The sequence below is a fragment of the Lissotriton helveticus genome, chromosome 7 (assembly GCF_964261635.1).
Source record: "Lissotriton helveticus chromosome 7, aLisHel1.1, whole genome shotgun sequence".
In the NCBI taxonomy this organism is placed as follows: Eukaryota; Metazoa; Chordata; class Amphibia; order Caudata; family Salamandridae; genus Lissotriton; species Lissotriton helveticus.
Window position 1 is genome coordinate 1,936,740,099 of NC_136068.1, and position 24,152 is coordinate 1,936,764,250.

The window sequence follows — 24,152 nt, forward strand, 5'->3', positions numbered from 1 at the left end:
GCAGCAGGTGCAGTGACACTGGGGTCCAGAGCTGTGAGGGGCCCAGGGCTGTGAGGGGCCCAGGGCTGTGAGGGGACCTCTGCTCTGCAATTGTAGCTGCTTCAGAGCTCTTGGCATCCTTGCTACACCACTGGTGTGAGGCAGATATGTCCATGGAGCTGCCCTCGGTAGTAGTAAGAAGCCTGCATTTACCACTTCTACCCCAGACTGCGTCATCCCTGCGTCATCAGCCCCCGCCCTCACTTTCAGCATCTACTGTCCCAGAGTGACGTCACCAACATGGCTGAACCCCAACACACATGAACATGGCATAAACCACAACATGCGGAAACAAGAGATGAAAGGGTGTTTACCTGGATGGAGGCAGAGAGAGGTTTTCAGAAGAGAGCGCTGAGGATTCTGGGAAGACCTTTGACCACCTCCAGCCTCGTCTTGGAGACCAGCACAGCTCTGCACCCTGGGGCTGTAGAAGACTGCTCTCTCCACTGCAGGGGGGGGCAAGAGAGAGGGGGGAGAGAGAGAGAGGGTAAGGGAGAGAGAGAGAGAGAGAGAGAGAGAGGGAGAGGGGGAGAGAGAGAGGGAGAGAGGGAGAGAGAGGGGTTAGAAAAGAGGGGAGCGGAGAAGGAGAGAGAGAGAGGGAGAAGGAGCGAGAGAGAGAAAGGGAGAGAGGGGAGAGAGGGAGTGAGAGGAAGAGAGAGAGAGAGAGAGAGGGAGAGAGAGAGAGGGAGAGAGAGAGAGAGAGAGGGAGAGGGAGAGAGAGAGAGGGAGAGAGAAGAGAGAGAGGGAGAGAGAGGGAGAGAGAGAGAGAGGGAGAGAGAGAGAGAGAGGGAGAGGGAGAGAGAGAGGGAGAGAGAAGAGAGAGGGAGAGAGAGAGGGAGAGAGAGAGGGAGAGAGAGAGGGAGAGAGAGAGAGAGGGAGAGAGAGAGAGGAAGAGGGAGAGAGAGGAGGGGAGAGAGAAAGAGAGGGAGGGAGAGAGAGGGAGAGAGAGAGAGAGGTGGAGAGGGAGAGAGGAGAGGAGAGAGAGAGAGAGAGAGAGAGAGAGAGGGAGAAGGGAGAGAGAGAGAGAAAAGGGGGAGAAGGGAGAGCGAGAGAGAGGGAGAGAGAGAAGGGAGAGAGAGAGAGAGAGAGGGAGAGAGAGGGAGGGAGAGAGAAAGCATACATAAACAGGAGAGATTAACTGAGGAAGGAAGGGTTGAATTTATTTCCCTGCCCCAACTGCAGAGCCCTAATTTACTTCACTGACAATAAACAGGAAGTGCTTCAGCCCTTTCCTCCCTCCAGTAGTGCTGTGGCAGGGGTTAGACATGTTTACCTTCAATGCACTATTAATACTGAGTCTTTCTTATTCATTACCAGACCCTTCACTCTGCATCTCTATGCTCTACGTGGTTTTTATAGCACTTTCTTAGTATATGGTTTGTGAGGCCCCTAGGGCAAAATGTATACTGTGCAATTTACTTTGTGGTATTTAAGTTCTTGTATTGTACTTTTGCCTCTATCCTCATAAAGAGACTAGAGGGTTGTGCTTAGAATAAATACATATTTTTTTTATATATAACTGGTGTGGTTCTGCTTTCATTTGATCATTCAAGAGATTATAGACTTTTAAAACGAGCTGCTTTACATTCCTTCAAGACTTAGCCTGAAGGCTGCTCTCCAAAGCTACCACCAGGATAGCTTTCTATAAAGGTTGTCTAAACCTACCATCAAAAAGGATCGATTGGACTGGTGCAATGTGCCCACTAGAATAGTGGACATCATATGCCAGGAAAACTTCTCACAGTATTTACAGCACTTTCACTTTCATCAGCGACAGCTCCTTACAGTAACACTTTCTAAGGCATTACCAGCCATCACTAACCGGGGCGCCCTCTTCAGGAGCCTTATATCACTCTTAACAATCAAAACACTTAATAATAATAATAATAATAATAAACCATCATCATAATCACCTTCAATATCATCTCCATCATCATCATCATCATAATCCCCATCATCATCATCATCAACATCATCTCCATCACCATCATCATCATCATCATAATCACCCTCAATATCATCTCCATCAGCATCATCATCATCATCATAATCACCATCATCATCATCACCATCAACATCATCTCCATCATTATCATCATAATCACCATCAATATCTTCTCCATCATCATCATCCTCATCATCATCATCATCATCATCATAATCACCATCATCATCATCACCATCAACATCAACATCATCAACATCAACATCATCATCATCATAATCACCATCAATATCATCTCCATCATCATCATCATCATCATCATCATCATCATCATCATCATCATCATCATCACCATCATCAATATCACCATCACCATCATCATCATCATCATAATCACCATCAATACCAACTCCATCATCACCATCATCATCATCATCATCATCATCATCATCATCAATATCATCTCCATCATCAGCATCATCATCATCATCATAATCCTCTTCAATATCATCTCCATCATCATCATCATCATCATCATCATCATCATCATCATCATCATCATCATCATCATCATCATCATCATCAACATCATCTCCATCATCATCATCATCATCATCATAATCACCCTCAATATCATCTCCATCATCATCATCATCATCATCATCATCATCACCATCATCATCTTCACCATCAACATCATCTCCATCATTATCATCATAATCACCATCAATATCTTCTCCATCATCATCATCATCCTCATCATCATCATCATAATCACCATCATCATCATCATCACCATCAACATCAACATCATCATCATCAAAATCACCATCAATATCATCATCATCATCATCATCATCATCATCACCATCACCATCATCATTATCATCATCATCATCATCATTGTCCATTACTAACTCTCCGCACTTGGAACACTTAATTATCATCATCATCAGCATCATCTCCATCTCCATCTTCATCATGCAGCAGAATGTACATATTAAACAATGTTTAAGACAAATCTTTGAATCAGACATTACTGCTGTGGCAGACGACCACCTCCTCACTGTAATTCTGTGATTACAATGTAGATTCAGGAGCCTCTATTTCTTTTTATCTGTAGTTTTTCTAATCATGTCTGAGGCAGAGAGGCCCTTTCATTTGCCACAGGGGCTCTTAGGATGTCTGAAAGTCAACTCCACACATCTTACCCAGCCGGTAGAGCACGATGTTTATGAATACGTTGACGGCAATCATCACTCCCAGTGTTATCGCCTGTCTCCTTAGACGAGGGATCTCCTCACCACCTGGAGAAGAAATCAAGGATTCCGGTGTTTAACTTTAAATGTGGGAGTGGATCGCCTGCCTGTAGCTGGAGTACAATATCACAGAACAGCCTGTAATATCCTCAGTTAATGTGTGCCAAGTCACTCCAAAGACAATCAGTGTGTGCCAAGACTGGTCACTGAGTCTTAGTGTGTACCAAGACTGGTCACTGGGTCTTTGTGTGTGCGAAGACTGGTCACTGAGTCTCTCTGTGTGCCAAGACTAGTCAATGTGTCTCGATGTGTGCCAAGACTGGTTACTGAGTCTCGGTGTGTGCCAACTGCCAAGACTAGTCACTGAGTCTCAGGGTGTGCCAAGACTGGTCACTGAGTCTCAGTGTGATTTAAGACTAGTCACTGAGTCTCTGTGTCTTCCAAGACTAGTCACTGAGTCTCTGTGTCTTCCAAGACTGGTCACTGAGTTTCAATGTGTGCCAAGATGGTAAGTGGCTCTACTTCTTTGCCAAGATCGACCAGTGGCTCTCAGGATATGCAAGATTAAACAATGAATCTGAGTGTGCACCAAGACTGATCAGCGTGTTCTGGCTCCAGCCAAGAATCAGTGAGGAAAGGAGAGTGACCCTCAGTGTGTGTGCCAAGGCTGGAAGTAAGTCTCAGTTTGATGCAAGACATGTCAGTGACTCTGTGTGGCTGCAGAGACTGGCTAGTGACCCTCAGTGCGCGCCACATCTGAACTGAAACTTCCTGTATGTACCAGGTCTGTATTGTCTGCACTGCATGATGCTTATCTAGCTGCCACTTACAGTCTATATAAGTCTGTCAATGTGTGTGAAATATTACCACAGACACTCAGTTCATGTCAAGGCTGACCAGAGAGATTTGGTGTTTCTCAAAGCTGGACAATCTGTGCCGGTGTGCATGTCTGGGAACCACTCCTGAGTATCGCCTCTCAGTGTGTGCCAATCCAGGCCATCATCACTCAGTTTATGCCGCTGTACACCACGCCCTCTCAGTGTGCGTTAATGCTGACCATCGCCTCTCAGTGTGCGTTAATGCTGACCATCGCCTCTCAGTGTGTGCCAATCCCGGCCATCGTCACTCAGTTTATGCCGCTGTACACCATGCCCTCTCAGTGTGTGTTAATGCTGACCATCGCCTCTCAGTGTGTGCCAATACTGGCCATCGTCACTCAGTTTATGCCAGTGTAAACCAGGCCCTCAAAGTGTGCACCAATGCTGGCCGTTTCCTCTGAGTGCCAATATTCACCATCGCCTCTCAGTGTGTGCCATTGCTGGCCACCGATGGTCAGTGTGTGCCAAGAATGAGGTGCTGTCTCATTGTGCATCAAGACTAATCACTGATTGTCGGTGGATGTGTATTAACCCCTTCGTGTTCATGACGAAATGGTTCCGTCATGAGCACCACTGCTCCTGTGCTCTTGATGGAACCATTCCGTCATGAGGTCGGGGGACGACATCCCTCTGCTGCAAACAGCTGAGGGATTTCCAACATTTGTTTTGGGCCTTGGGAGGTGGGGAAGAGCTTCCCCAACCTCACGGGGCCCTTTGCAGGTTTTCAGTCTAATGTCGAGGTGCGCATGGCGCGCTGTCTCATTAGACGGAAAAAAAACCTGAAATTTGGTTTCAGTTTGAATATTTCAGTGCTCGTGCGGCTAGGAGGGAGAAAGGGACAGTAGCCACTGATCTGCCACCCAGGGGGGGGGGGGGCAGAAAACCCACTAGGCCACAGGAATTTGTTTTTTTGGGGAGGTGGGGGCATTGTCATGCACATTCTGGACAGCCCCTATCCTCCAAAAATGACCACAGTCTTTCTTCCCCCCTGAGAGGCAGATGGGAGCAATAGCCCCTTATCTTACCCATCGGGTGGGTAGAAAGCCCACTAGGCACGAGGGGTAAATGTTTTTCACAATTCAGGGGTGGGGGCTGCCCAGAATGGGAATGCCAATGCCCCCACCCCACCAAAAAAGATGCCACTGTATTTATTACCCACCCAGTAGGGAGATGGGGGCAGTAGCACCTGATCTGCCCCCGGGGGGGCAGGGAGCCCACATGGCACCAGCAATTATGCTGGCTTTTTTTATACGTAGGGGTGGGGGCTGCCCAGAATGGGAATCCCAATGCCCCCACCCACCCAAACAAAATAGCTAATCTTTCTAACCACCCTTGGGGGCATACCGGCAATAGCCCCCGATTTCCCCCCTCCCCAGGGCGGCAGAAAGCCCACTAGGCACAGACTTTTTGCTAAATGTGCCTACCTCTGGATTTTAGGTCCTAGCGCAGCTAGTACCCAAGGAAACGTAGCAAAACTATAGATTTTTGAAAACTAGACACCCAGGGGAATCCAAGATGTGGTGACTTGTGTGGCTCTTACTTGGCTCTGTTACCCAGAATCCCTTGCAAACCTCAAACTCTGTAAAAAAAGAACACATTTTCCTCACATTTCTGTGATGAAAAGTTATGGAATTTGCGTGGATCTACAAAATTCCACCCACCCACGTTGCCAAAGTCTTCCTAGAAAAATGGTACCTCACTTGTGTGGGTCGGCTTAGTGCCCGTGATAGGAAACGGCCCAAACACAACATTTTCACAGTGAAATCGGGCTCTGTTTTTGCAAAGTGCCTAGCTGTAGATTTTGAACCCTAGCTTTGCCGGCACCAAAGGAAACCTGGCAAACCTATATATTTTTGCAAACTAGACACCCAGGGGAATCCAGGATGGGGTGACTTGTCTGGCTCTCCCCAGGTTCTGTTACCTAGAATCCCTTGCAAACCTCAAAATTTGTTAAAACAACACATTTTCCTCACATTTCTGTGCGGTGAGTCACAGGTCCTTGCCCCACCCACACAAGTGAGGTATCATTTTACTTGGGAGACTAAGTGAAACACTGTGGGTTGGACATGTGTGCCAGCATGGTAATTCCACCCAGAAATATGGGGAAAATGTGTTTTTTTCAGCTAAATTTGAGGTTTGCAGGGGATTCTGGATATGGAAACTTTGGGGGACCCACGCAAGCCATACCTCATTGGACTCCCCAGGGAATCTAGTTATCAGAAATGTGTGGATTTGGTAGGTTTCCTTATATGGCGGCGAGCCCGAGACCAAAAAACCAGGTACCCCCCCAAAAGCAGGTAGTTTTGCTGTAGGTAATTTTGAAGTCTCCACAGTACGATTTGGGCCCTTTCCTGTTGCAGCAACAATGCCTCCCCTCACAAGTGAGGTACCATTGTTATCGAGAGAACTTGGGGAACACTGGGTGGTAGGAAATTTGTGTCAGCTCGGTGATCCTACAACTTTCCCACACAGATATGTGAGAAAAAAATGATTTTTCAACAAAATTTGAGATTTGCAGGGGATTCTGGGTAGGGAAATGTTGGGGGGTCCATGCAAACCATACCTTACTGAACTCCCCTGGGTGTCTAGTTTTAAGAAATGTGTGGGTTTGGTAGGTTTCCCTAGATGGCCGCCGAGCCCAGGGCAATAAACTCATGGGACCCCCCATGCAAATGTGATAGGTAATTTTTTCGCCGCAATAGGTTTTTGGCCCTTGCCTGTTGCGTGTACTTAACCCACCCCCACAAGTGAGGTACCATTTTTATTTGAAGACTTTGGGGAATTGGGGATGGGTTGATTTTTGAGGATCCACACAGATTCCAGAACTTATCACCACAGAAATGTGCGGAAATTGTGTTTTTTTGGACACATTTATGAGGTTTGCATGGGATTCTGTGTCACAGAACCTGGTGAGCACCAGACAAGTCACCCCATCCTGGATTCCCCTGGGGGTCTTGTTTTAAAAAATGTATAGGTTTGCTAGGTTTCCCTAGGTGCCGGCAGAGCTAGGGTTCAAAATCTACAGCTAGGCTCTTTGAAAAAAAGGCCAGTTTTCACTGTGAAGATGTGGTATGTCCCTGGTGTGTTTTGGGCCGCTTCCTGTCACGGGCACTAGGCCAACCCACACAAATGAGGTACCATTTTTCTCAGAAGACTTTGGGGAATGCAGGGGGGTTGGAATTTTTTGGATCCAGGCAGATTCCAGACCTTTCACCACAGAAATGTTGAGGTTTGCATGGGATTCTGGGTAACAAATCCTGGTGAGAGCCAGACAAGTCACACCATCCTGGATTCCCCTGGGTGTATAGTTTTTATAAATGTATAGGTTTGCTAGGTTTCCCTCTGTGCCGCCAGAGCTAGGGTACAAAATCTACAGCTAGGCACTTTGCAAAATAGTGTCAGTTTTCACTGTAAAATGTGGTGTGTCCATGTTGCGTTTTGGGCCGTTTCCTGTTGCGGGCACTAGGCCGACCCACACAAGTGAGGTACTGTTTGTCTTGCAAGACATTGGAGAATCTGGGGTGGGTGGAATTTTGTGAATCCACGCAGATTCCAGAACGTTCCACCACAGAAATGTGAGGAAAATGTGTTTTTTGACAAATGTTGAGGTTTGCAAAGGATTCTGGGAAACAAAACATGGTGAGAGCCAGTCAAGTCACCCCATTCAGGATTCCCCTGGGTGTCTAGTTTTAAAAAATGTATAGGTTTGCTAGTTTTCCCTAGGTGCCGGCAGAGCTAGGGTTCAAAAACTACAGCTAGGCTCTTTGCAAAAAGAGGGTCAGTTTTCACTGTGAAAATGTGGTGTGTCCACGTTACGTCTTGGTCTTTTTCCTGTCACGGGCACTAGGCCTACCCACACAAGTGAGGTACCATTTTTCTCTGAAGACTTTGTGGAAAGTGGCGTAAAGGGGAATTCTCTGGATCCACGCAGATTCCAGAACTTTCTTTCACAGAAATGTGAGGAAAATGTGTTTTTCTTTTTACAAAGTCTAAGGTTTGCAAGGGATTCTGGGAAACAAAACATGGTGAGAGCCAGTCAAGTCACCCTATCCTGGATTCCCCTGGGTGTCTAATTTTAAAAAATGTATAGGTTTGCTATGGTTTCCTAGGTGCTGGCTAGGCACTTTGCAAAAAAAGGGTCCGTTTACACTGTGAAAATGTGGTGTGTCTACGGTGGTTTTGAGCCATTTCCTGTCGCGAGCACTAGACTGACCCACACAATTGAGGTACCGTTTTTATTGGGAGACATAGGGTAACACAGAATTGTAGAGCAACTGTTATTAGCTATTGACCTTCAAAGCATTTCTGGCTTCCAAATGAAAGACAAGGTGTAAAAAAGAAGGCCTTTTGAAAAATGACCTATGATTCTCATGCTAGTGTGAGTACTCACAATTTTGGAAACGTGCAAATATCTACTGTTTCTAAACTCTATATTTTGATCGAATTTCAGAAATACATAGGTGTCTTCCATACCAATTTTTCCATGTATATATTTTCCCAAATGAATTGCTATATACCCGGTACATAATAAAAAAAGTTGCAAGAAGCTGCTCAATTATTGGCTCTGGGTTCGTCGGGTTCTTGTTGAACCTACAAGTCCTATATAACCCCTCAACCAGAAAGGTCAAGCGGATGTAACGGTATATTGCTTCCAAACAGCTGTCATAATTAGAAGAAGTTACAGGTGAAAACGTTGACACAAATGGCTGTTTTTTTCTTCTAATTTTCAATTTTTCCTATATTCAACAGTTAGATTCTATAAAGAAACCTAGAAGGATCTACACAAATGACCCGTTGCTGAATTCATAATTTTGGCTACCTTTCTAAAATGTATAGCTTTCCAGGATCAATTATTGCTTTAATACCCATTTCTACCATTAACTGGAAAGAGGTTGAAAGCACAAAAATAGCAAAAATAGGCTATGTCCCAGAAAATTGCCAAAACTGCTTAAAAAAATGTGGTTGTCTGATAAAAGTCAGCTTTTCCTGAAAGCTGGGAGGATGGTGACTTCAGCACCACAACCCCTTTTTTGATACCATTTGCAGGTAAAAAAACAGACACTTTCATCTTTATCCCTTTTTCCCCATCTTTCCCCAAAAACTAAACAAAGTTTCACTGTATTTTGGCTAATTTCTGGGTCTTCTCCAGTGGAATCCACAAACCCTGGGTACCTTTAGAATTCCAATGATGTTGGAAAAAAGACGCAAATTTGGCGTGGATACCTTATGTGGTCAAAAAGTTACAGAGGCCTAAGCGTAAACATCCCCAAATAGCCAAAAAAAGGCTTAGCTCAGGATAGGGAAGGCCTAGCAGCGAAGGGGTTAAAATATCAAATATAGAATTATTAACCTGCACAAAATGTCAACTACCAACGTACAGATTGCATGTGTGTTGCGGAGCTCAGCATGCGTCCTAATTATTGGATCCTTCTGAGTTTAAGTATAGGACTCCACACTGAAAGGGTCTGCTTCCACTACAAATCCTATGGATTGCATGTGTGTGTCGGGGCTCAGCACACGTCCTAATGACTGGGATCCTTCTGAGTTTAAGTATTGGACTTCACGCTGGAAGGGTCTGCTTCAGTACAAATCCTATGGATTGCATGTGTGTTGCGGAGCTCAGCACACGTCCTAATGACTGGGATCCTTCTGAGTTTAAGTATTGGACTTCACGCTGGAAGGGTCTGCTTCAGTACAAATCCTATGGATTGCATGTGTGGCGGGGCTCAGCACACGTCCTAATGACTGGGATCCTTCTGAGTTTAAGTATAGGACTTCACGCTGGAAGGGTCTGCTTCCACTACAAATCCTCTATACAGCACAAACCCACCTCTGCACCATAGTGCAAATCTATGCACCGTGCAAGGCAGTGTAATGAGAGCTCCAGAGCAGGACACGACCGCAGCAGCAGGTCAGTCTTAGCAGATACAACTCTGCACTGCTTTATTCCTTCTCACCTGTGCAACATAGTAGTAAACTTTACTGCTGCATTGTGTTTGCTGCAAATAGGTGTAATTCCTGCATTCGCCCTGCACAGACAGTGCACTGACTATAATTAATTTGCTCCGGACACACTGCATCAGGTACACTACTAGATAAAAGAGGGGGGTCTTCAGCTCCCTGTCCAGACTGTATAACACTAACCATTGCCTTCAGATGAAGTTTAATCCCCTCCGTATTATGAGACTACATCAAAATTACCTGTAGAAGAGGTTGGATTCATTCTCTGATTCATTCTCTGATTCCTTCTCTGAGCCCTCCTCGATGCCATCGGAGCCTTCACTGATGCTCGGGATACTCGGAGGAGCAGGAAGCATTGAGCGGTATTCAGGTATGAGTTGCGTCTCTTGAGCTGCTAGGGAGTGATCTATATAACAGATACAGAGACAGGAAACTCCACTTAGAAAGTGCTGATGGCAGCATTCTGCAATCTGTGTGTGAGGGGAGATGAATGATGGGGGTGCAGATCCACGTGTCACTGTGCACCGTATGTGTGTATGTATGTGTGTGCTTGTGTGTGTCTTTTCTACTTAAGGGGTGGGCAGAGAACGTCCCTCCACCAGCGGAGGGGAGTTAGTCAGCCCCAACCCCCCGCCCCCAGGCCTGGTCCCTTCTTCTGAACCTAGTCAGGTCGGGTGAGCCTGCCCTGTCCCCGATGGACCCCCGTTCCCATCAACTGGACCCTCGGATGGCTTGCAGGACCGGGGGGCTCCCGCACCCCAGGGACTGCCGGCTGGAGCTCAAGCCCCGGTCTGACCTTGTGGTGGAATGAAGGGAAGCACAGCTAACCCTGCGATGGCCCTCAGACAGGCATATCCCCAGGAGGAACCCGGCCCGCAAGGTGCGTTTGAAGTGTCGATGATCAATGAGTCCTGAAATTCATACTAATTGTCGCAGCTAGCTGCGTTCTTCATTGACGTGCGAGCCGAGTGATCCACCGCCAAGAGTCACAGGCAACTTTTTGAAAACGTTCACCACCGTCCGTGCGGCAAGACGACCCGGGCACCCTGTTTCAGCCCTGGCTGAGATTGGGGAGGCCAATGAGCCCTCATCGGAACTTTCAGGGCAGCCCGTGCATCTGGTCGCACCATTGGAAAGCATTGCACGTGACCAGATGGCCGAGGGGGAATGGCAAACCAGAAAGCCAGGCCCAAAGGATGCCAATCGGCCTGCCTGAGCCTTCGTAGGAGGGCTCTCACCTGCCCTTCAGAGGGCTTGGGCATCTGTGCCCAGGGGCTAGGACACCCTGGCTGGGTTTTGGGCCCAGGGCTGTGGATGGGGTTCCATGATTAACCTCCACACAGGGGATCCCCCAAGCACCTTGATAGGTGGGCAAAGCAGGAGGGAGGCCTGCCCGGGCCAGACGGACCCCCGTCCTGGGACCATGGTGGAGCAGGGGGATGGGGCCCAGCCAGAGGTCCCATGCCAGCATGTGCAGAGGAGGCCTCCCCAAGTCCCGCGTCCCGAGCGCCTTGCCACGGGGTAGGCCTGAGGATGGAGCCCGGGGTGGGGAGGGTACCCTCCACCTCAGGGCCACCAAGGGCCCCTGCCGAAGCTCCTGAACCCAAGCCAAGCTGGGGAACGCCCGACAAACTCTGGGCCCATGGCAGAGTGGAGGATGGAGCCCAGTGTAGGGAGCACCTGGACAGGGTTCTCGGGTTTGGATGCCCAAGAGAGGCCTGCCCGGGGCCCGATGGAGCCTGTCCCAGGTACTTTGCCACTAGGCTGGCCAGAGGATGGAGGCCCGGACAGGGGGGGAGGTTTTTGCCCAACCCTAGCCCATCTGGCTGCCGGATGAGAGCCCCCAGCCTGTGAGGATTTCCGGCGTACCCTGTGCCTCGTAATCTGGAGGAAGGGTACCCCCTTTTCTGGTAACCCGTGCGCAGCACAAGACTGAGGGGACCAAGCGCAAACGCGTCCAACCTCCTGGAGCCCTGGCTGGGATTGGGGAGACAAACAAGCCCTTGTCGGGACTTCCAGGACAGCCCAGCCATCTGGTTGCCCCATTGGAAAGCAACTTAAACCGCACCACAGGGTGTGTATGCACACATGTGAACTCAGGCCCACCCCCTCCCTTCACCACTGTGCAAACACGCCCTGTGGTGCGTTTTAAGGTGGGGGATTAACTCCACTTGAATACTGAGGGTCCCTGAGTGCCAAATAGCCCAACAGGTATCTCCAGTTTGCGTCAGGGAGCTGCATTGCAGACAGGTGTTCAGAGGCCACACCCCTTTTTACACCTCTCTGCAATGCAGCTCTGTGGCACTTATTGTAGATTCCTAGTGGGCTAGTTTGACCTTAGGGACCCTTAGGATTGAAGGAGATTTAATCTCTCAAATTAGAAAGGCCACAGGGCATGTTTACACAGTGGTGAAGGGAGGGGACGGGGCCTGAGGGGATGTGTGCAAAAACACCCTGTGGCACGTTTTAAGTTGGGGAAAAAATTCCCCTTCCATCCTGAGGGATTATGGGGTCCCAGTAGCCCACCAGGTGCTTCCAGGAAGTGCCACTGCGCTGCGTTGCAGAGATGTGGTGCAGGCCGTGCCCCTTTTTACATCTCTCTGCTACGCAGCTCTGTGGCACTTACTGGATGTACCTAGTGGGCTAGTTTGACTCTAGGGACCCTCAGGAGTGAAGGGGAATTATTTCCCCAACTTAAAACGCGCTGAAGGGCGTGTTTGCAAAGTGGTGAAGGGAGGGGATGGTATAGGAAAGTGGCTCTATATATACTGGACCAAAGTAAAATCAGCCGAACTACGAATTTCGATTTACTCACCTGTTATCAGGAGAGACCTCAGTGCTGCATCTTTGAGCCCAGTACTGATCCTGAAAAGTAATTCTAACCATACTTACCAGTAACTTGAATTTTCCATCGGCTAAAATTGACTGGTTTCACTTGGAAATTCAAGTGTGGACTTTTGGAACTTTAAAATATTCACCTAAAATCATCCGAACAATGAATTCCACTTTACTCACCTGTTATCAGGAGAGAACCCAGTGCTGCATCTTTTAGCTCAGCACTTTCCCTGAAAAGTAATTCTAACCGTACTTACCAGCAACTTATATTTCCTTCCATAGGAATCCATTGTCTGGTTTTCACCAGAAAAGTTTCTAAGTGTCGATTTTCACAAACAACAAATATTCCTTAAAAATCACCTCTATGACTTAAACACATTTTTTCAACTGTTTTTAGGAGATTCACCAGTGCTGGATCCAGGATCCACCACTGAATAAGAATAAGTAACGAAAACACTACTTACCTGCTGAGTGAATTTCCTTCCATAGGATAGCATTGGTGATTCTATGTGAAAAGTTTATGTGTCAACTTTTAAAATACAATAATATTCCTTAAAAATCACTACTGTATCCAAAACACTTTTACTCAACAGAGATGTCCCAGGACTGAATCTAGGATCCAGTTCTGTGGTTAGAATAGTAGTCCATAAAGTAACTAATTGCATTTAACTAGAAATTCACATTGAGCTCAATGTTTCATTGTGTTTGAAATTGTGTTGCCCATTGCAACAACTGTAACTACTGTACTTAAAAGTCTATTGCTTATTTGCAAAGTATTTAAACTAAATGAATTCATTCTGAGAAAGTATATATTGTAATGTAATGTATAATGTAATTATAATGTAATTTTAAAAATAAAATACCTAAAAATAAATAGTTTAAAAACATGTAGTAAATCAGTATCAAAAAATAAATATAACAATTAATATATTTAAAAATTGTCATTTACAAAACTTTGAAATTCACTGGAAAAAAACATAGGCTTCAGACATGTTATAGTTAGGAATTAGCATTTAAAAAACCTTTGAAATTCATTGAAAAAACCATAGGTTTCAGACATGTTATAGGTAGGAACTCGCATTACAAAAGCCTTAGACACGTCTCTGATACCAACCGCCCCCAATTGGGGGCGGTTGGTATCAGAGACGCGTAAACAACTGGATCGCTGTGAGTGCCTCCATCTGACTATGGTGGGAAGATGCAATGTTCTTAAAATGTTGATCTTGCCGAGAATATCATATTTTTTTAGGGCAGTGCCTTCAGAGACTCGGCGAAGTAGTCTTGCTTTGTTGCAATCGATATGTGCCAGATTTATATGGGCCCAGGGCAAAGCACGTAGAGCAATGCGGTATATGGTCCTACCTTGGGAACAGAGGGGTTGGGCTGTTCCAGATTTTACGTTGTATTATTACGCATGTATGATGCAGCATATGAATATACTTTCGACTGGTGCTGAATCAGCAACCAGGGCGGAATCCCCCTCCATTTATCAAATGTTGCTAGGCTGTGATGCCAAAAAATCGATTGTTTATTAACGTGGATGGGAGTTACTACAAGAGCACTCAGTTCAAGGTTATTATCGCTGCTTACAAAGTATGGACGGTGGTTAAAAAAAAGTATGGGGTGGAGAAGATATCTTGGTATACGCCTTTAACAACAACTATCCTTTTTCTATCAGTATTTTGGGACCGGTTGATGTGTAAATGGCGGGACAAAGGGGTATGTACAGTTAGCGATTTATTTCTGGTAAATGACATGAAATCTTTCGACCAACTAAGTGATTAATTCCGTTTACCTCAGGCTGACTTCTTTAAATATTTACAAATTTGTGATTATTTTTCAAAAACCCGATGGAGAATTCAAGCTAATCCTCTTGTTGAGGCTGTCAGGAAAGGCTTGGCACACTGTATACCTTAATGTTGGATATATTAGATAACGATTTGGAAGCTCAAAATCATAAATGGAACAACCAATTGGGCGGTCAGGGTATCCAACTGGAGACTTCCTTAGAGCTGGCTGGACGATTATTCATGTCAGCAAATTTGCACGCCCAACATTTTAAAACAGCGTTCAATTTATATTACACGCCAGCCAAATTGTCCGCGTGGGGTTGTGTAAATGGGGCTAAGTGTTTTCGCTGTGGGACCGAAGCTGCTGATATTGTGTATGTATTTTATTCATGTATGGGGCATTAGCCACGTTTACAGGACATATAGAGAAATTTCTGGCTGAGATTTTGGGGGTACCAATACAATTATCTGCCACTCAGGTTCTGTTGGGGGTTTAAAAGGAATCGACAGCTGATACTTTACCCATACATTCTGTATATTTAATTTTTCTTGCTACGGCCGTTGCAAGGCTCTGCATCGCATCAATGTGGCTACAAAAGGACCACCCGTCTTTTGAGTTATGGAGGGCAAGGTTTCTGTCAACTTTTAATTTGGAATATAGTCTTTCTGCCGTGAAAGGCAGACGGAAAAGGAAACTAGATTGCCAGATATAGGGGGCAGTTATGAATTACATGGAGGAATAAAAGTAGTACCTTGTGCGTTCATTATATCTCTCTCTCTTAGTTAGAATGATTGTATTTTTGTTTTCCAGATAGAAGCAGTTATAACAAGATTAGTTGCGATTAGTTTTTGTAATTATAGGCAATGGACAGTCGGGATTGATTTGTTATTTTGATATGTTGTATTGTTTTTTCTTTCTGTCTTCGCTGTGAATTATTTGTTCTTTGAGAGAAATTATGTTATCTAATTTGTTAAATTTATGAATGTTTTTAAACTCATGGACTTTAATAAAAATACATTTAAAAAAAATAAAAAAATAAAAACCTTAGAAATTCACAACCATGGGTTTCAGGGGTGTTATTGTTATGCTGGACATTTCACTCGTACAAAACCATTGAAATTCCTCAGTTATAGTTAGGTCTACCAACTGTAACTCGTGCGCCTGCAATCCACTGCTGCTGATGTCACATATTACATCATTCATGAAATGGTCAGTGACATCACTGATGACATCATTGATGACATCTCAAATGATATCACTGATGACATCATCCATGTGACAATCTGATACACCTCATCATACACTAGTATAACCTTTCAGCACTCATAGTAAAATATGGAGTACCATATTTGAAACCATTGACACACCAATACAAGTTTCTAAAAACCCATTCAGGGATTCCTAGATCTACACAGACATCTAAACACTTACCTATAGATTCACTTGTACATGCTGACAAAGATCAATAGAACACTATCAAATATACTTATACACCTACATCAACATTACGCACCAACATACATCCTATTCACAAATGTAATCATCCTACTCGCTTATGCAAACAATTGATCATACTTACATTTACTCAGCTACACACTGATACAAACACTTCATTTATTCATACTTAGTGTATTATAAAATCACTATTACAAGTATACGCTTATCCATACAGTCACTCGTACAATCACTGAGTCTTATGTATACTTATTTATATACAACAACTGTCATATACACTGCCTTTTAAATTTCTACTTTGTTGGACATGTATCATTGAGCAATATATTTACTCATCACTACACCCATAAAGACATTCACTCACCCAAACAACTGTTTCTACATGCAGTCTTAACCTTATATACCTACTAAATCAATTATTTACACATCTTTGGACAGTCACACACCTCCCACCCAACCACACACACATTCACTCTCCCATACAAATACTCACTTAATTAATCAATAACTAATATAGACTTTCACATAGCTACTAACCAACCTATGCAGTAGATTACACAACAAGGGACATAGTGATACAGATATTTACACAGTTTAATCACTATCCTATATATACGTATGCAAAGTGGGCTGGGCTTGCGTATGCCAGGCCAGGCCAGCATAGGATTGTGAATTACTATTTCGGGGACCTGGGCTTTGTTTAGTTCCTCTTTGGCCAGGAAGTTTATTTATGTGTCTTTTTTGTAGTTTTGACCTTGCAGAGTGTGCAATTTAGATTAGTATAGCATGTGTCGGGAGGGCGGAAACTATTGTTAATTAGATGGTGTTTGAAAGGATTGAATGGTGAACATTACATGTCGTTGTCAAGGTTGTGGATATGCGCAGACATGCATGTCAATGGTGTGCGGTATTATTGAAAGTGTTGCTATCGCAAAGTGTACACATATGAATGTGCTCGGATGGAGGGAGGATCAGCAGTGAGACTACATCATACACAGTGATAACGCTCATTACAGTCAAGCAATGCATGTCAAATGTGAAACTGAAAGTCTCACATATAACACACTACTATATTGGTAAAGCCTGACAACAGAGCGTACAGCAAAATAAATCTACACATTGCTGTTTACTGTTTATCACATGTGATCTAGGATGTACACTCTGCCCGTGGCTACTGATACTTCTTAGAGCCTCAAACGTTATAGTTCGTTAGACATTTGACCCATACAAAGCCAGAAAAATTTGCATATTATCAAGGACCGGTGTTAAAATTATCGCCGTTTTATCGTATTCGTAGCGTATGCTGAGAATGATTAGCAGTAGAAACTATGGTGCGATCACTCTCTCACTGTCAAATGAGAGCACAGGGCGAGCTATGAGAATAGTTAGAAGTGGTCACTTATTGGAGATCCGATTCAGCTGTGTGGCTTATTGTGCGATGTTAGCAGGCAATGCTTACATGATTACGTTAACTGAGCGTGTGGTTTGCTATAAAAAAAGTTGTCTTTACTCCTCTGCATGGGAAGCTGGATGTTTCGATCTGGCTGTCGATTCCCACTTTGAAAGAAGAGTCAACGAAATGAGCCGTATAAGATCGCTATTGTCTCAAAAAGAGGTCGCTCTTACATCTGCTAGAGAAACATTTGTCCTTCATGTAGCAAACACCCGCACAGAAGTGTATGCTTTGTTAAATACAGACGTGCCGTGGAATTTTAGGGAGTTAATTTAGACTATCTTTAATGCGTCCTCGAGTAGGGGGTTAGCTTACTTTTTTAAAGTTATAAGAATTGGTCTTGTGACTTCTGTAGAAACTATATTTGGTGTCTTGTCTGTGTTTTTTCATTGCATTTTTTTCAGCATCTTTGGTGAATTGTGCTTAATGGTCACATTAGTTGCCGGTGTGCTTGTATTAATTTGTTTACTTAAAAATGGATGCACATCTTGCAGCAGACGACAATATTTCTCGGTTGTTGCTGGTCCGCAACCGAATGCTTAGTTACTATGGAGCGCTGCCTCTTACAACGTTAAGTGCAGCTTATGGATTATCTTTTCGATTCTCCATTTTCACATGCGTTCAGCCTGTCTTCCATTGCCTGAGCTGTGATTTCGACTGGGCCCTGGATTTGTGTCTCTGCAGTACAGTGTCTCCCAACGCAGATTACGACCAGTTGATGAGTCCTTTAGTGGTTCATGACGTGCTCTGTTCTGGCGGCGGGATTATGTCCTTAGCAGCAACCCATGGAATAATGGGAAGTTGGAATGTTTTTGCAGCGGCGCTTGAGTTTTTGGCACGCGGTTACATTGAAGATGACCCGAGTTTTCCTCCGATGTTGATAGAGGCTCCGGTCGTTGAGGAACATGTATGTTCATTCCCACTATTGAATTGGATGGCTGAAATGTTTCCAGATGAGAACAATGACTTCCTGTTGGAGGCTGTTGCTACATACTGTGCTTACATGCTGTTGGATTAAGAATCTTTGATTTTTGTGCGTATTCTTTATTATTTAGCTACTGCTTTCTATAAAAGAGCGAATAACTTTTTTTTGGAAATGTGAACTTGACTCTGGTTTTTAGTCTTGGAGTCTGCGTTTCTAATTCGCCCACGTTTCTATCACGTGCTTTGATGAAGAAAGGGTGCCGTGGGGCTGAGCCTTCCACTCACACCGTGTTAAGTTAGGATGGGTTTATTAGAAGCTTACACGCTATTTTTGCTTTCCTGCTCTGCTTTGCACGTGACACATACTTGTGATATTCTTTAGAGAAGTTTGAGTATTTTGTTTTATGTGAGAATTATTTGGTATGCTAGATTTGTAAAGTGCATCGCTAGTTTTGTGTGTCTAGTGAGAGCATGGAACATCAAGGTTATCTTGAATAGTGTGTCTGTTATTCAGAATCATCCTCGGAAGTTCGAGCCATAACATATATGCAACTGTGTCCACCTCTGATACTGGCGCGTTTCATAATGCATTGTGGAGGCAAAGTTACACACAGTTGGAGAACATTCATATGTTGACAGTTTGTGGAGCACTGAATGTGATCCACTACTGATGAGTGCCATAGGTATGGGTATGACCATGTAATCCTATGAGACTTTCTGTAGTTATAAACTAATCTACTGGGTAGGGAGGGTGAAATGTAGGTATATTTTAAATTTGTTTACCTTTAGTATTATAGGATGCTTTTACCGTTTGTATCTTATAGAATAGTAACAATGCTGACAACCTTGTTTGTGATAATATGTTTGGTTGTATTATCTAACGTACTGTGCATGAGATTTTGGCGTTAGAAATAAACATTTCAAAGTTGCACGTGTCTTTATTTACATCTTGTATTGGACTGGTGTAAGACTATAATGAAGAGAGCTATTGTTATCCACGTTACTTCATGTAATCTAAGTCGCATGTTCTGGGTTGACTAGTCATTGGTGTTTTTGTTGTAGGGCAGTGGTTCCCAAACTTTTGACTCCTGAGGACCCCCATAGAGTCACCACTGGAAGTCGGGGACCCCCAACCAATTTGTAGAATTTAAATTTCAAACATTAAAACCGTAATTCACAAAAAATGAACACACCTGTGCACACAAAACAAATACTCAAATTACTAATGATTTTAGTGGCATATTTACAAGCCCCTATCACCATGGGACCATCACTTTCTGAGACGTTCCTGTGGCGATAGGGGCTTTGCCTTATTTACAAGGCAACGTTAAGCCACTTGACGTGGCTTAACAGTCCCTTGTAAATAAGACCCCCTTTGACACAATGCTTAGCGTGAAAGCGGTGGGCCGTGCGTGTTGTGGTGGGCGTTTCCCCTGCGACACCCATTGATTTTGACGCTGCCCCCTATTTACAAGGGCAGCGTAAATGGGAATCAGCACCAAAATTAAGGCCAGGGAAAACCTGGTTTTAACTTGGTGAAACAATGAGAAATGCTTCATTTCTCCTCGTTTTTGCAAAACGCCTTGGATTGTTTATGTTCAGGAAGGCGAGCCTTCCTGCACATAAACAATCTTTAAAAAAAAAGGACATTTTGTAACTTCCATGTGTGATGCATTAAGCAGTACACATAGAAGTGACAAAATGACATTTCAAGATTGTTTATGTGCAGGAAGGGGGACCTTCCTGCACATAAACAATCTTCCTCTGTTAAATGTAGCGCCAGCGCAGGGGAACTGCAGGGCTGCACCATATTCTTGTAAATATGGTGCTGCCTTGCGTTTCTGAAGTAGTAGAGTGTGTTGTTAAGCCAAGGAGGCAGGTCTGGAGAAGCACAAACGTAAGGAGTGCTGGTCTGGAGAAGCACAAACTCAAGGGCAGATTTATGAAGGCCTTGCGCCGCCGGTGCGTGATTTTTAACATGGGGAAAAGTGACGCACCGGCGGCGCAAGGCCTTCATAAATCTGCCCCTCAGTATTCAGAACATAACACAGTGGTTCGCATTGACTTTAACAATAAAAATGTATTTCCACCCAAAGAAACCTTTTTAGAAGCATCAGGATACTGAAAGACTGAAAAAAAACATGTCACTAACTTGTACCTTGCAGTTTGCAAGCAGCTGTTTGCTGACAGTTTTTTGGTCACTGTGCTAGATTACATTTGTCACTTATGAACTGCACTGTAACAAAAGAATCTCTCTGACAAAAGCAGTAACCCACTGACCGATGCATATCAAATATTGTTTTTTAAAATGCATGGTACACTTCTTTGCAGTAGGCATATTAACCCTCTGTGTTACGTTAGTTCAGTCACAGCTGCCACTGGACAAAACTCTCATGTCTCTCCAGCAGGAAAATTAATCACTGTTGTTATCTCGACACTTTTATTGTTCTTTGAAAACTGCCAATTAAACAAGATACTTTACAGTGCTTTTAAAACTGCTGCCTACGGACCCCCTGGGAGTGTGTCAGGGACTCACAGGGGTCCGCGGACCACAGTTTGGGAAACTCTGCTCTAAGGCGAAGAACCAATGAGTCACTGATTGCTAGTCTGGTAGGTTGTTTGTGTAGTAAGGTGGGTTTTGGAACACCGTAATAAACTGAGGTCCTAAGTCTTTACGCACAGTTCTGAGTATAAGCAGAATTCCTGGAACGGTAGTAACAACAAAATGGCTCGATATAGGGCTTGCACTTTGAATATGAATATAAAATAAAAGAATAGTTGATCATCACAGCTAAGGAATGCAGCAATTAGATGTGTGTATGTGTGGATGATGTGTAGATTGAGTGGAAGATGAAAAACTTGGAAAATAAGAAAGGCTGGAGAGACGTAAACTACCCCTGCATTGTCAGTGAAGTGGATCTTTCGATTTCCAGGTCATTACACAGATAGGGTGTTGGATTCCGCAGTGGGAGCAAGAGAAACTAGTACCATATCTAAGGAAGAAAGCTAGTGCATAAAGTACACACAGTTGGGCAGATTTACAAGGTCGTGGGAAAAATGATGCAAAAGGGGCACAAGGGGATTGTAAACGTGCCACAGTGTGTGGTACAAAAGACGCAAGAAAGGACGGAAGTGTGCAAATTACCCACTGCTATTCACGGGTAGTAGTTACCAAGAAGGCTGAATAAAGGGCCTGTACTTTGAATTTGAATTAAAGAAGAATAATTGATAAGCTCAGGCAAGAATGGTAGCAAGTAGGTGTGTGTATTCGTGGTTGTTGTGTTGATTGTGTGGAAGATGACTAAGGTGAAAAATTAGAGAGGTTTTAGAGATGCACACTTTCCATTTCTTTGTAAAGGAAGTGGGTGTTTAGTTTTGCAGTGCATATACATATACACTGAAAAATCCATAGGTTTCATGCAAGTTATAGTTAGGAATAAGCATTTAAAAAACCTTAGAAATTCACTGAAAAAAACATAGGTTTCAGCCACGTTATAGTTAGGAATAAGCATTTAAAAAACCTTAGAAATTCACCGAAAAAAACATAGGTTTCACACACGTTATAGTTAGGAATAAGCATTTAAAAAACCTTAGAAATTCACTGAAAAAAACATAGGTTTCACCCATGTTATAGTTAGCTGGACATTTCTCTCATACAAAACCATTGAAATTCCCCCGTTATAGTTAGTTCAGCTAACTATAACTTGCGCACCCGCAATGCACTGCTGATGACATCACATATTACATCACTCATGACATGGTCAGTGACATCACTCATGACATCACTGATAACATCTCAAATGACATCACTGATGACATCATTGATTACATGATCCTTGTGAAAGAATGGCAGACCTCCTCTCACCCTAATATTACCTTTAATACACACATTAAAAAATAGGAACTAACATTTTCAAAAAAATGGAGATACCAATACCAGTTACAACAACTTATTTAGTAATTCCAGCATCTACATAGACATTCACTCACTCAGCAGTAGTTGTATATAGTCACTCATACATGTACTCACTCATCATATGTACTCATACACATATACATCCTGTTACACACCTACACTTATACATAGAGTTATTCACACACATACTCACACATGGAAATAAACTATCAAACATCCATTTACTTGCATTTACAGGTCTACACACAACACTACACTTATTTCTACAGAAACGTGCACATACTTACTCTCTTAAAGAATCAGGTATAGAAACACATACTTATTTATACAGGAACTCTTCCAATCTGTCACTGTCATTTATAATCACTTATATACATCAATACTGACATATACTAGATTAAAACATATGTAGTTACTCATTAAGATACTATTGAGACAGTCATTCACTCACCAACACACCCATATACACCCTCATCATTAAGTTTTTTTCTGAAGGAGATGTGGTTTTGAGTAAGGCGGAGGTGAGTGGGGAGTGAGTTCCAGGTCTTTGCAGCAAGGAAGGAGAATGATCTGCCACCCATGGTGGATTTTCGAATGCGCGGGACGGCGGCGAGGGCTTGATTGGACGATCTTAGTTGGCGGGTGGGTTTGTAGAAGGACAGACGAGTGTTGAGGCATTCGGGTCCTAGATTGTAGAGGGCTTTGTGTGCGTGGGTGAGGAGGCGGAAAGTAATTCTTTTGTTGACGGGAAGCCAGTGGAGGGCTTTTAAGTGTCCAGTGATGTGGTCTTGGCGAGGGATGTCTAATATGAGTCTTGCTGATGCGTTTTGGATGCGTTGAAGTTATTTCTGTCGTTTTGTTGTGATTCCGGCGTAGAGGGTGTTTCCATAATCCAGACGACTAGTGACTAGTGCGTGGGTGACAGTCTTTCTTGTCTCGAGGGGGATCCAGCGGAAGATCTTTTTGAGAATGCGAAGTACGTTGAAGCAGGAGGATGAGACTGCGTTGACTTGTCTGGACATCGAGAGAGAGGAGTCTAGGAAGAAGCCAAGGTTACGTGCATGGTCTGTGGGAGTGGGTGCTGTGCCCAAGGCGGAGGGCCACCAAGAGTCGTCCCAGGCAGAGGGGGAAGATCCTAGGATGAGCACCTCGGTTTTGTCTGAGTTGAGTTTTAGGCGGCTATGTTTCATCCATTCGGCTACTTCTTTCATGCCTTCGTGAAGATTGGTTTTGGCGGTGTTGGGGTCTTTGGTGAGGGAAAGGATTAACTGGGTGTCGTCGGCGTAAAAGATGATGTTGAGGTTGTGTTGATGCGCGATGAGGCGAGAGGACTCATGTAAACGTTGAAGAGGGTGGGACTGAGTGAAGATCCTTGTGGTACGCCACAGATGACTTCAGTGGCCTCTGAGTTGAATGGGGGAAGTCGAACTCTTTGAGTTCTCCCAGCGAGGAATGAGAGGATCCAGTCCAAGGCTTTTCCTTGTATTTCGATGTTGCTGAGGCGTTGTATAAGGGTGCTCTGGCAGACTGTGTCAAAAGCGGCGGAGAGGTCGAGTAGAATGAGGGCCACAGTTTCTCCGTTGTCTAGTAGTGTTCGGATGTCGTCAGTCGCAGCGATGAGGGCGGTTTCGGTGCTGTGTTTGGCTCGAAACCCGGATTGAGATGGATCGAGGGAGTTGTTGGATTCAAGGAAGGC

At 44.3% G+C, this 24,152-nt stretch overlaps 1 protein-coding gene and 1 non-coding gene across 2 annotated transcripts in view; both read right to left on the reverse strand.

The window, feature by feature from the left end:
* Nucleotides 1-24,152, reverse strand: part of LOC144769995 (E3 ubiquitin-protein ligase TRIM39-like) — a 112,124-nt gene that overhangs the window by 21,222 nt on the left and 66,750 nt on the right. The window contains exons 2-3 of the mRNA XM_078654191.1: nt 3,196-3,291; nt 354-485 (exon numbers count right to left, since the gene is read on the reverse strand). Of these exons, the coding sequence (XP_078510317.1) occupies nt 354-485; nt 3,196-3,291 (228 nt within the window). The remainder of the gene's footprint in view (nt 1-353; nt 486-3,195; nt 3,292-24,152) is intronic.
* LOC144771152 (5.8S ribosomal RNA) lies at nt 10,918-11,070 on the reverse strand. The gene has a single exon (XR_013599152.1). It is a non-coding gene; the product is annotated as a 5.8S ribosomal RNA (ribosomal RNA).